At 37.4% G+C, this 12,695-nt stretch overlaps 1 protein-coding gene across 1 annotated transcript; it reads right to left on the bottom strand.

The window, feature by feature from the left end:
• Nucleotides 1–860: 860 nt before the first annotated feature.
• On the bottom strand, nt 861–4,689 carry LOC145787377 (delta-1-pyrroline-5-carboxylate synthase-like). Its single transcript, XM_082599109.1, has one exon. The coding sequence runs from the start codon at nt 4,638–4,640 to the stop codon at nt 2,274–2,276; it is 2,367 nt and encodes a 788-aa protein (XP_082455235.1). The 5' UTR covers nt 4,641–4,689; the 3' UTR covers nt 861–2,273.
• Nucleotides 4,690–12,695: the final 8,006 nt, after the last annotated feature.

Below are 12,695 nucleotides of genomic sequence, written 5' to 3'. Positions count from 1 at the left end.
AAAAATTTTTGCAGGGGGGCCCCCCATTTAAAAGTGCCCCAGGCCCCCCATCAGCTAAATCCGGCCCTGGTTCCAACGCGTGGTACTGATGCTCTTCTGCTGAGCTGATAAGGTAGGCACTTTAACATGCAGATATCCAATCCACCACGAACCAATCAGATGTTACGTTGTCTGTCCAATTGTGACCATTCCAGCATTCAGCCAGAGACTTGATTACTACTTTGAACTTTGTTCGGTAATTACAGAAGAAAAAAGAGCTATAGCAGAGGTGGGAATCAAACCCACGTCAATGAAATGACTAGCCCACCACCGCCCTAACCCTCTGCGCCAAGCCAACCGATGGCAAAGCGATGACTTAATTCAGCTAAAATTTGCGTTTTTCCTTTGTTCTTTCTAAACGCAACCTTGATGACGTCATGAACAGCGTAGCTTCTGATTGGTTCGTGCTGGATTGGATATCTGCATGTTAAAGTGCCTACCAGCTGATAAATACCATTACGACTTGAAAGATTTGCAGCAAACTTCTATATTTTTCATGATCCTCGCCTTGAAACGATGCTTTGGACAAGTTGAAATACTTGAGCTTTTTAATGCAATAAAAACAAATGCAACAAGCAAAGCACCGTGAAAGTTTTTAACCCGAATCCATTTAAACCCAGTAACAGCACATGAAGGATGATAACGTGGCTACTACGAAGAACATAAGGTTAAAGGCCAAAACGGTTTTGTAATATTTTGTACATTATGACAACAGCTGCATAATTTTTCAAATCAGACGTATTCATGTTCAGCACTTAAAAGGTCATGGGAATTCACTGTATCAAAGATCTATTTTTGCAAGTTTACAAAGTGAATTCCCATGACCTTTTAAGTGCTGAACATGAATAGTTGAATACGACTTAATTTGAAAAATTGTTTGAACATAGCTACATATGTAGTGTACACGAAGAAATCTGGAATACACATAAAAACGCTTGAAAAATTTATTTACTTGTTTATGTACCGGTATGCATATTTTGTTCCATCTAATAAGGCATGTGAAGACTATTGATATTACCAAGTTTGTTTGGCAGAACAAAGTGAAAGATCTATTTTTGCAAGTTTAAGTTGCAAAATTATTTGCAAGTTAGTGTGACCAACTTAAATCGTTGTTCATTAGATGACAAATACTTTAAGAGCATAATTGTAAAATATTGGTAATTAAAAATATTTAATAGTCACAAACTTTTGCATAACATTGCTACCGGTATGTAAAAACAACATTAAGATATCGTTATGATTCTTTAAGAAAACACCATATTCCAATTGATATCATGCGATGGAAAAAAAGTATTTCAACGCGATTTTTAAAAGTTTGTTTGTCATTATGAACTAAACGGGATTAAACTGATAAACGCGTTTATGTAAACAACACCATTAATGACAGTGAATATACTTGCGATGAAAGCTAACGTAAGGTAAGTGAACGATTAGTCCACTAAAGATTTCAAGAAAAAAATTGATATGTAAGCAGCACACTGTGAAATCAGAATTCAAGGAAAGTTTACATGATAACTTTCTAACACGCAACCCACGATAGGCTACGTTGCTCGCCGAGCTTTATTACATTACCCATCAGAATCAAAATATGTCTGTGCTCAACAGTCACTCATAGTTATAAGAGTGAATAACCGTATGGTTTTTAATGACATGAGCATTTTATTTCAAGTTCACAGCGAAATACAACATTTTTGTTTTGAAACGTCCTAGGTTGTACCATAAAAACATACGCAGTTTTTTAGAAAGTGCAACAAACGCTCAAGCCGGTCCAAACTTAACACCATAAAGAGTGGATAAGCAAACTGTATCAATTATAGTATTTTGAAACTGTCATCTTTGAAGATTCTTCGTTTAACTCTTAACCAGTCGTGATTGTCATCATTTAAGTGGTTTAACAGGGCATTTTATAAAAATAACGAGATTTCACAAAAAGTTTATAGTAGCCACAAAACAAATTGGCACACCACTACGGAATTCGGTACACCCATGAATGTACATTGTACAAACTGTGCAAGGCACCTGGTTACTAAGCACTAATAAAAAAAAATAAAGAGACACGATTGGCAACATAAACAAAAGGTAAATTTAACTTGATATTGCACAGTAACATTGCTTCATTTGAAGTTGAATTATGTAGGGTATGTGAATAGCGCAAAGTTCTTTTAACTAAAAGAAAATGTTGATGAAAAACTTTTAAAAAGATCAGACGCATAACATGGTTGTTGATGTTGATTTTAGCTGTCAAGATCTTTGTGATCATATTCTCGAGTGCCGTCAGACCCAAAGTCTCTGACAGCATGTCCTTCGCCTCGCACAATCCATTTGTATGTAAGAAGACCTTCAGCTCCAACTGGGCCTCTGGCATGTATTCGTGTTGTGCTCACTCCAACTTCAGCTCCAAGTCCCATACGCTGGCCATCAGCAAACCGTGTGCTTAAGTTATGGAATACACAAGCACTATCAACATTACGTAAGAAGTATTCAGCAGTATCTTCATTGTTAGTGACTATAGCATCGGTATGAGCACTGCCATGTTTTCTAATGTGCTGCACCGCATCTTCAAGACTGTCTGCTATCTCAATGCAACATTCCAAAGAAGAATATTCCTCTTGAAGAGAAGCAGCGGCTGATGAATGAAACATTAGCCTGGAAGCGAGTTTCGGACCAAGATTTATCTTAACTCCTTCAGCTTGCAGGACATCATTTATCTCACTAAACACTGACGTCTGAATTAAGTCTTTGTGAATCAAGATCGTCTCCACAGCATTACAAGCAGCAGGATAATTGCACTTGGCATCTTGTATGACACGGGTAGCCATATCCACCGAACAATCTTTGTCTACATACACATGGCAGATACCTTCACTGTGTCCTAGTACAGGAACAGACGTGCCAGCTGCCATTTCCTGGATGCCTCGCACCATTTCTGATGAACCTCTGGGAATAATGAGGTCAATAGATCCCTTTGCATCTTCAATAAGGTCTGATACTTTGTCTCTTCCTTCAACAAGTTGGGCCGCGCCTTTGCAATCATGAATAGACAATGCTTCTTGTACAAGTTTGTGAAGATATTGGTTTGTGTTAGCACTCTCACGACCACCTTTCAATAAAATTCCATTGCCAGTTGCGATAGCCAAAGAAGCAATCTGAGGCAAACAGTCTGGCCGTGATTCAAATATTATCAACAAAACTCCTATTGGCACTCTTATTTGTTCTGCCACTAATCCTTCGGCAAGCTGTCGACGAAGTAATAGTGTCCCAAGTAGGTCTGAACTTTTTTCTGAAACCTGTATTATACCTTTACTGAGCTCTCTTAAACGAGCTGGAGATAGCACAAGTCGATCCATCAAAGCCTGCGAAAGGCCTTCAGATTTCTTTGCAAGAGCAACATCCATATGATTTGCAGACATGATTTCTTGTTCATGCTCTTCAAGTAAATTCGCTAGGCAGTGTAAAATTTCTTTCCTTTCTGCAGTTTCAAGTTGTTGAAGTTTTCGACTACCTTCTTTTGCTTCACTTGCCTGATTTGAAGCATCAGAAGATATGGAGGGTTCGGTTGTGAAAAAAGTACCAACTTTTCTTCCTTCAACAATGTCCAGCAAAGCTGGCCCTTTACCACTACAGCCATTGCAAATAACAGTTGATGTACCATGCTCTAAAGACCAAACAGCTGCTTGTACTTTGGAGTCCATGCCACCCAGACCAACTGAAGACTTCTTTCCAAACACAATTTTGTCACTACTGGTGGTGTGAGTTGAGTACGTATGAATCAGTTTAGAATTCTTTGTTCCTGGTGGAGCAGTGTATACACCGTCAACATCAGAAACAAGAACAAGTAAATTAGTACTGGTCTGAACAGCAATCCTCGCTGCTAAGCTATCATTATCAGTAATAGAAATTGCACCTCCAATATCAACATCAATATCAGGAGGTGGAACCACAGCATCGTTTGTGTTGATAATAGGAACAATAGACAATGCAAGCAAGTTGTCAAGTGTTGATTGTAGATAAGTTCGGTACTCCCGTTCTAAGTCTCGTTTTGTAACCAATACTTGAGCTGTGCTGATACTATATTGAGCAAACATAGATTCATATAACGACATCAAGCCGCTTTGTCCTGCAGCAGCACAAGATTTGGAATCAATCGGATTTTTCGTCGGAAGACCCGCATTGCTGCGGATGGTGTCTCGTACACTTTGACTCATCATGAGTTCACGCTTCAACCGTTGCCTACCAAATGCAACCGCACCACTTGACACAATCATCACCTCTTTTCCTTCTGAATGTAATTCTGCTACTTGCTCAATAATTGAAGCTAGTCGCCCCAGAGCTATGCCACCCTGATCACTTCTTGTTAAAACTGCACTTCCCAGTTTTACAATGATACGTTTTGACAACTTTAAATCACCTCTGGACATAAAAGCAGATTTTCCTTCAATTAATGCATCTTGGCTTAAATTTGATGATGAAACCAGGCCAGTTTCTGTTACAGTAGAATATTTGCTGCCACATCCCTTAATATTATACTTTGTCTTCACAACGTTATGTAAATATTCATAACAAGATACTGGAAGCCTGCTTCGAACCAAGAGGAATGTCATTGCAGTTATACACCAATTACTCTAAAAAAGCAAAGTTTGTTTAATTATTATGTATGCATATTGCAAAAACTAATAACTATACAACCAACGTTATATCAACAAGATCTTTAAAAAAATATTCATCAAGTGATACACAACTCAACAAATGCGTTGCCTTAAGTAACAACAGTCCAGCTGTGTGAAGATGGGATCTTTGCAGCATGATGTCTTGCATATGAGATAAAAGTTGCTTCTTTGTCTTTTGACTGCAAGCACAGTCTGACTTATGACCTGATCTTCTTTACTTTGCTTTATTCGCTTGACAACTAGGCAAAACAAAGAGACATTCTCCTTTTGCTCACTGGTAAACATTTGTCATTCAACTCATTTCCATTGCTTCCAAGCATCCGGCCGAAGATTATGTATTAATTATGTAATTAAATGAATGAAGTATCTATGCAAGTAAAAACCAAACCACGATACAATTATCCAATTTATTTCTTCAAGTGGTGTACTATTTTGATGCAATAATGTTTGCCCAAGTTCACTCAGTTTAAATTTATTTAGGTGTATATAATTACTTACTCAATAAGTTGAGAAACGACTGATTGTATGAACTACATCTTTACTGTTAATGAGTATAGGGGCCAGGGGGCACCTCTAAATACCCATTGTCAGTGTAGCCGAATGTTTTTAACCAAAAAATAGTCTTTATTTTATTAAAGCCAATTTAAAATAAGAGGAAATGAAAAGAACCAACAATATCACAAGCTGCAACTGTTAAAAAGTTTCCTGCAACAAGGAAGCAAAACTAGCCTAGTTTGATGGGCAAAACTCGCAAATCTGGCAACCCTTACAAATAATTGGGCATTTTAAATATTTGGCAGACATTTTAAAGGGTTGTTGGATCATAATCTTAACCATAATACCTCAATCGAAACCAAAACCGAAGTTTGCAAAACTGGTTTAATTTGACTGAGCACTGGTAACCCTGACAATGCCTGGCAAAAAGTGACATTACCTGACAATGGGTGTTTAAAGATACCAAGTATAGTTTTGGAAGCTGTACAAACTGAAGATACTGATTTAAAAAAAAAAATTATCAATGTAACCTATAGGGATGCACAATACAGAATATAGAATCTTAGAGATTCGAATCTCAATGTATTCGAATCGCATTTGCAGTTTCCTTTCGGATATCAGGATTAAAAAATAAATTTGTTAAATGAACAGTGTGCGACGTTAAACAAATGTAAAGTTGATATTTTCCGTCTTGTGCGCCGACTTTTTTCTTTATGGACTGTTTGTTCCAAGCGCCTTTTTTCTTCCTTCATAGGGTTCACGCAGTGCGTTCCCGTACCAGTGAATAATTCAGGCCTCAAAATTCACGGCAGACATGTCCGCCGTCACCCATCACAGCATGTGATGTCCGCGGGAAGTACCATCTAGATCGGTCATATTTGTCCGCCGAGAAATAACACAGGAACTAGCGATACAAATCGTCACTGCATAGCACGAACAATTGTTGCAAGAATATAATTTTCCACGCATTCTAGTGCGCATCTAGAAAATGTGAATACTGTATCCCTTAACTTCTATTCGAGGAGGAACAGTTTCAATTTTTATGTTGCTTTAACGATTGATGACATTGAATCAGCGTAACAAAGAGCATTGTGACGCAAGAAGCCACACGACCTCGTTCGGTGGAAGTTAACCAGTTATGTGGCGTATTTAGCAGCCACACGGCGCTTTGGCTCTTCAAGCGCACGTCGTTGGTCTGATGAAAGCCTTTCAGAGTGACTTTGCTGAAATTTTAAAACGCCTTCTAAACCGTAGCTATAGTTCTTAAATGGCGAAGAATTATCAAGATAAAGTAATTAAGTATGACGATTGATGCTAAAACTGGTGTGTCCGCCGTGAGACTTAATTTGTCCGCCGATATACTGTAGCTGCTCAGACCGGACACGTTTGCCCGCCGTCAACAAAAACGAATTTTGAGGCCTGATAATTTGTGTGTGCGGCCACGAATGATTCATTACGAGTGCTGTACAGTACTGCGCATTGATTCATACCACGCGCTTGAGATTCGTGAACTGGTGAGCAGTAGACTGTAGAGCATTAAAGGGATACTAAAAAAAAACCTGTCTTGGCAATTGTACACGTTCTTTGTGTTTAAAATGCTACCATAAAACAATTTTCAATAAAATTTTGCCCCATTGCGGTCTGATCAGCATTCCGGGCCTGCTTTTGTCAGAGCTTTCAAAACGGGAATGGGCATGAGCAGCGAAGCGTGCGACTGTACAGTCTGCGTCACTATAGACTAGCAATCAGCTGATCAAGCAATAGTTTTTACTGCGAGCGATTTAACTGTAGACTATTATGCATGTATATACATCAAATTATCAGATTTCAACATCAAAACATCAGATGTGGTAACGTGGCTTTTGTTATTGCTGTCGATAGTGATGTATTCTCGAGCAGTTTTCCACTTTTTGGTCATTTTGAACAAAAATTAAAAATAAATGAAACATTGGACTTTGGGCCTTGCCAGTGCCATTGAAAACAAATTGTTTTCGATAATTTTTTTTTTGAAATGTATTCTCATTAACTTGAATGTTCAGTTTACGCATTTTAATGCTTGATTCCCGTTTGAAATTTTTTTGAAAAGTTTGATAAAAATCATAGATTCACAGTAACACAGGCATCAATTATTGGTTCGATATTATTTGGAAAAAATTGCCGCGTAATTTCAGAATAGATTCGAAATTAAGTACCGGTATTCTAGAATATTCTAGAATAGCCAGGTATTCTGTATTGTGCATCCCTAGTAACCTAGCCTACTTTTTAATATTTTGGTTTTGTCGTTTTTTTCTTCTTTTATTGGTGCCTAGTATAGGCCTACGGGTGTTTATGGTGCATACATGCATGAGTTTACAGTTTGCGAAGGTATATGCTTGAAAGCATGTTTCAGACGCTATGTTTACCATATGTTGTAACTGTGCCTAATGCCAAATGTATTTACCACAGATGTGCTCATACACCTATTGATCATATGCTAGGTACGTACTATTTTAGTTCGCTGGCTGATGTCACTATGGTCTGTGTTGATACCGTATATAGTATACCTTTTCTGAGGGACATTGCTAAGTGATTGTTTGCTATCTAGTCATTCACCAATTCATAAAACAGCAGGCCTATAAAAATTTATAAGCAAATTCAAATGACTTTCTTCCTCTAACGTGCTCATTTAAAAATATCTGACCTGTGCTTTGTTAAGTTGCCAATGTTCTTAATAGAAAGTGCAGTGACAAGTTATACAGACGAAATCGGTTAATCGAATCACCTATTTGCCAGACATTTTGATACGATTATACGATTGATTCGTTTAACCAATTTACTAAAAAAAGGTTTATTGTAAATGGGCGTAATGTTGAGAAGATGTCTGTGCTGACTAGGCTGCAACGCACATTACCACTGATACTTCCTACAACTGTTTACAATTCTGGTTAAACTTTAAAGAATTTCCTAGTTCTGTGTTAACATACCACTACGCTGTATGTCCCAGCCAGCAAAACTGGTCTTTTTTACATTGATTTATTGTCTGCAGACGTTGAAACAATGTAAAAAAGATCAGCTTTGCTGACTGGGAGAACCATCAAAGCATTTTTCTGCAAACTGCAGCAATCGGACTTCAAATCGGCAATCTTTCATATCACCGATCTCTGTGACGTCACAACGCGAACTTTGACGTTGAAGATTTTGATTCAAGCGGGCTATTTTTAGCTCTGTACCAGCTGTGTAGTTTTGAGTATGAAAAAGGGCCTACGAAAATAGTGGTATGGTGGAAAAACACAGCTCACACTCATTGTTTGTTTTGAAATCGCAAAGGTTTTTTTTTCAAGTGTTTTGCCATGTCTGGTAAAATAATTAATTTGCAATGTTCTTCAACTGAACAATACTGCAACAAATGAAATTACGCACTGCATTTCACTACAATAGGCTACTTTTTTTCAGCAATTTAAAAAAAAATTCTCCACAGTTTTCTGGTTTAAACTTTTAGACATTCTTTTCAACACTTCCCTCTCAAGCCGAAATAATTTGTCCATGTCCTTTCCTTGCAAGGCCAGTCGCCGACCGATGACATCAAAAGCATTTAAACTTCTTTATTGGGAAGTGTGATTATTCCTTTTGTGTGCTCTTCTGTTTTAATGAAGCCCAGCTGTGCGAAAATTGGTTCTTTGTAGTGCGATGTCTAGCACATAAGATTATGGCCTGGGATTACAGACACTAGTCTTTGTTTTGATCGCTTGCGTCTGTCTCACCTTTGCTTCATTTCGCCTTTGAACATTGCAGACAATTATGCGAAGCAAAAAAGAGACATTCTCTTTTCGCTAACGGGTACATCCGGTACAATTATACGATTAAATGAATAAAGTAGGCAAACTAGAAGCAAATCCTGATGCTTTTATCCGACTTATTCTTTTAAGCGGTATACGCTTAACCGATGTTTTTACTTAACATTAGATTGGATTTGGTTTGGGATTTCAGGTTTTGATTCAAATAAACGATTGATACGTTTAAGCAGTATACTATTAACCGATTTCGTCTGTAGTAGAGAATATAGTAGGCTACTGCATCTTATGTAATCAGTTGCCCATAGTATCCAGGGATATCTATAACTACGGGATTGGAAACTTTGTGGAACTGAAAACCATTTTATACACCAGTAGGGTCACTTTTCTTTGTGCGCTGCTGTGATAAGTAATCACATAAATTGACCTCAAAGGGCAGCATGCATTAGGCTAAACGAACAACCAAAAGTGTAACAATCAATTCACCTGCTGTAAATTGTAAGGTCTACGCTTGCCTGGTTTGTTTATTTGTTTGTATTCCATTAGTGCAGTCATGTTGTATTTTGTTTGCTGCTTAAAAATTTCCAGAATGACTATTGGTTTTAGTTCTGATGACATCGTAAACGGATTGATTTCGTACTAGATTGGTCTGTGAACAAGTTGATGATACAACAGCATATTTCACTAATTGCTGAACACTCCTCGTTTACTTCTGATCCGATTTGCAGCACGCAAAATGCTAAAGATCAACAGTAGGCGGTTTTTGGACTCGTTGCATTCATTCATTTTTTGGATTCATCGTTTTTTTTTCTAGCAGCGTATATGTACTTTTATAATCAATTAAGTTTTAATGTGAGTGTATATTTTGTATTATTATTGTAAAATCGAATTTTGTATATCTTTTAGTCGGTATTTTGTTTTGTTAATCTCTCTGTAATCGTAGTAATGTGATGACCCTACTGATGTATAGCACTGGATAGAGTTTCCAATCCCGTAGGTATAGATATCCCTGATAGTATCATAACAAACATCCATTCCTAATTGCATATATCATCAAAACTATGTCACACAAAATAATCAGCCACTTGCACACCCAAATCACATAACAAAATAAGCCAAGCAGAGGCAGAGTCAGCTGACTGATCACTGAATTGAATGCGCCTCTCAAATTTTTACTTGGTCAAGTATCAATGTTGCCAGAACATGATTGTTCAAAAAAAAAAAATTTATGCGTGTTAATGACATCGGAGTTTGCCTTATTTGTTCGTTTTAGGTATTTTTCAAATTTTCTTTTTACGTGTGCTAGCTGAAGATGCTAGTACTATAGCGAAATCGTTTCAAATTAAATTACACTAAGAGGTTAGATTGTTGTGCACATGCCAGCATTTGATGAATACAAAATAGTAGGTGTTCATTTGTCTTTAAGGTTGTTCAAAAAAATCAAAAAAGGTGTTCATTTGTCTTTAAGGCTGTTTGTTTAGTCTATTTTATCGTGTTCTCGAAAAAAATAAAAATAAACTTTAAGCTACTTATTTTTCCACCTCTTTCAATGCGATCTGAAGAAAAAGGTTCTCATTTATTTTAGAGGCGAGGCGTCTTTTGACAAGGGGTGATCCGAGTAGGCCTACAAGTACGAAACCTTCATCCGAACCACATCAATGTAACTTTTATTCAGATTATAATAATAACAACCAGAATTAATAAAGAAGGAAATACTAGCAATCGGCAATTCAATAGACCTTTCCCGAAGCTCTGTGCAATGAAGCGTGACGTGGAAAACAATCACGCTGGCTGCTTCATTAGAAAACACAAAATTGCTTGTGAATTCTTAAATAACATGTTTAGCATATAATAGAATCTTCGTAAAATCGTGAAATCAAAGTTAAAAAACAAGGAACTACCGGCAATTGTTGTATTTTATTCAAGTTACTTTTATAAGAAAAACAGGCCAAGTGATACAATGATAAGCCACTTATTAATGGGCTCTCGTAACTGCGCAAGTGCGTATAAGCTATGGCGCTTGAAAGAACTGCTGGTAGTGTGTTAGCCTACGGTAGGGGAAGGAGGGGCAAGAAGTCACAAAATTTACTAATTGAACCATCTACACGCCCTGGGTGGAAATTTCATAAACATTTATAAACTAAGGTTTACTGTCGCACTTCGAGTACTTGAAGTACATATAATATTCCAGATAACTATATTCTTTATCAAAAATTTTCGACATTTTGAATGAGCACTGAGGTGAAACTTTTTCCCCCGCCTCCGGGTTAGTTGTCACAAACCTTGGGGTAAATTGTCACATGCAGTTTGTAACGCGTAAAGTTTATTTAGGATGCAGTACAATGGAATTAATAAGATAGTACAGATAGGCTCCATTAAAAAGCCAATTATACATAGTATTCACTTTACAAGTATGGTATTTGTTGTTACTTTTAAAATTGGCTTTTGTGTGGAGTCCAAAACTACTGCACATTGTACTCAGATAATTGAGAGCAGTGAAAGCTAAACAAGTTTGCTTCTCGTTTTGTTTGTCCACAAAGTGGAATTGGAAGCTTGAAGACAACATCCTCTAGTGGATGAAGGTAAGTATCAGGATTTTCAGGAAAATGAAACTGCATGTTTCCAAATTTATCAAGGCATTTTTCCGCATGAAGTTTGATCTAATCTGATCTTTGGTGAAGTCTAAACCTTTTTCAACGTAATATTGTGTGGCTCGATCACTTTCGAATTTCACAACAATGTGGTCGTCCATATCTATGTTATCAAGACTAAGTGGTGTCTGGACACAACTTTCATCATCTGAGTCCTCATCGGTGGTATCATCGCACAAGGTTGTTTCATCTAAGCTTTCATTGTCGTCACTTGATGATTCTGGTGCTGGAGTCTTGGTCTTCTTTTGAAACTTTATCACTCTTTTAGCGGCTGTTTTCTTCCCTTTTCTTTTGCTGTTCTTTTCTTCTGCCACCCTTTTCATAACAGATGAGTCTGTGTATATCTCAGATTTTCTCTTCCTTTTCCTGGAGCTTTTCTTCCTTGCTTTGAGGTGCCCAAATGGTCGTAGAGTTTGTGGAGGAATTAAGATTTGAGTAGATGAGGCGGAGCCTAAAGAAGGCACATGTGTGTCTTCAAACAAGGCTTGACTTGTGGTTTAGATTGGAATATAACGACTTAATGTTTTGTAGTTAACATCATTGTTGCTAGCAGATTTTCTGATGCTCAGGCCACCATTCACAACCGCTTCTGCAGCAGCCTCCATCGCGTCTTTCGAATACCGTCCACGTTCAGTTTTCCTTTGGTAGTTCCGCATCTGCAAAAATATAAGCTACCGGTAGGCCTACTGGTTTTATATGAGAAAGAAACAAGAATTATTGGTAATACAGTAGGTTTAGCTTATTTATGACAGAATTTACAGAAATACACTCTGATTGAAACAAGATGGTTAATGAAGTATTAGTATTGAACCTCGGGGTAAGTTGTCACACAATGTGACAACTTACCTCAAAGCATCTTTCGTTTTTAAATTCCAATTTTTGGTCAACATGCTTCAGCATTTTAAACGATAAGTTCATCCATATATTATTGACATTAGTCACTACTAACAGAAACAAAAAGATTCCGCATATATTCAGAAACGTTTAAGTTGTATCAAAATACCTACAGTACCTTGGGCAATTCGTCTTCGCAAGAAGCAGAAAATCACTACAGGTTGTTGTCTAGATTTTGT

This window comes from Aplidium turbinatum, chromosome 18, assembly GCF_918807975.1.
Source record: "Aplidium turbinatum chromosome 18, kaAplTurb1.1, whole genome shotgun sequence".
NCBI lineage: Eukaryota > Metazoa > Chordata > Ascidiacea > Aplousobranchia > Polyclinidae > Aplidium > Aplidium turbinatum.
Note: the sequence above shows the minus strand (reverse complement) of the source record. Positions and strands in the feature narration are given on the sequence as shown.

Coding starts and splice junctions, on each gene's coding strand:
- LOC145787377 (XM_082599109.1), bottom strand. CDS start 4,640: ATGACATTCCTCTTGGTTCGAAGCAGGCTTCCAGTATCTTGTTATGAA.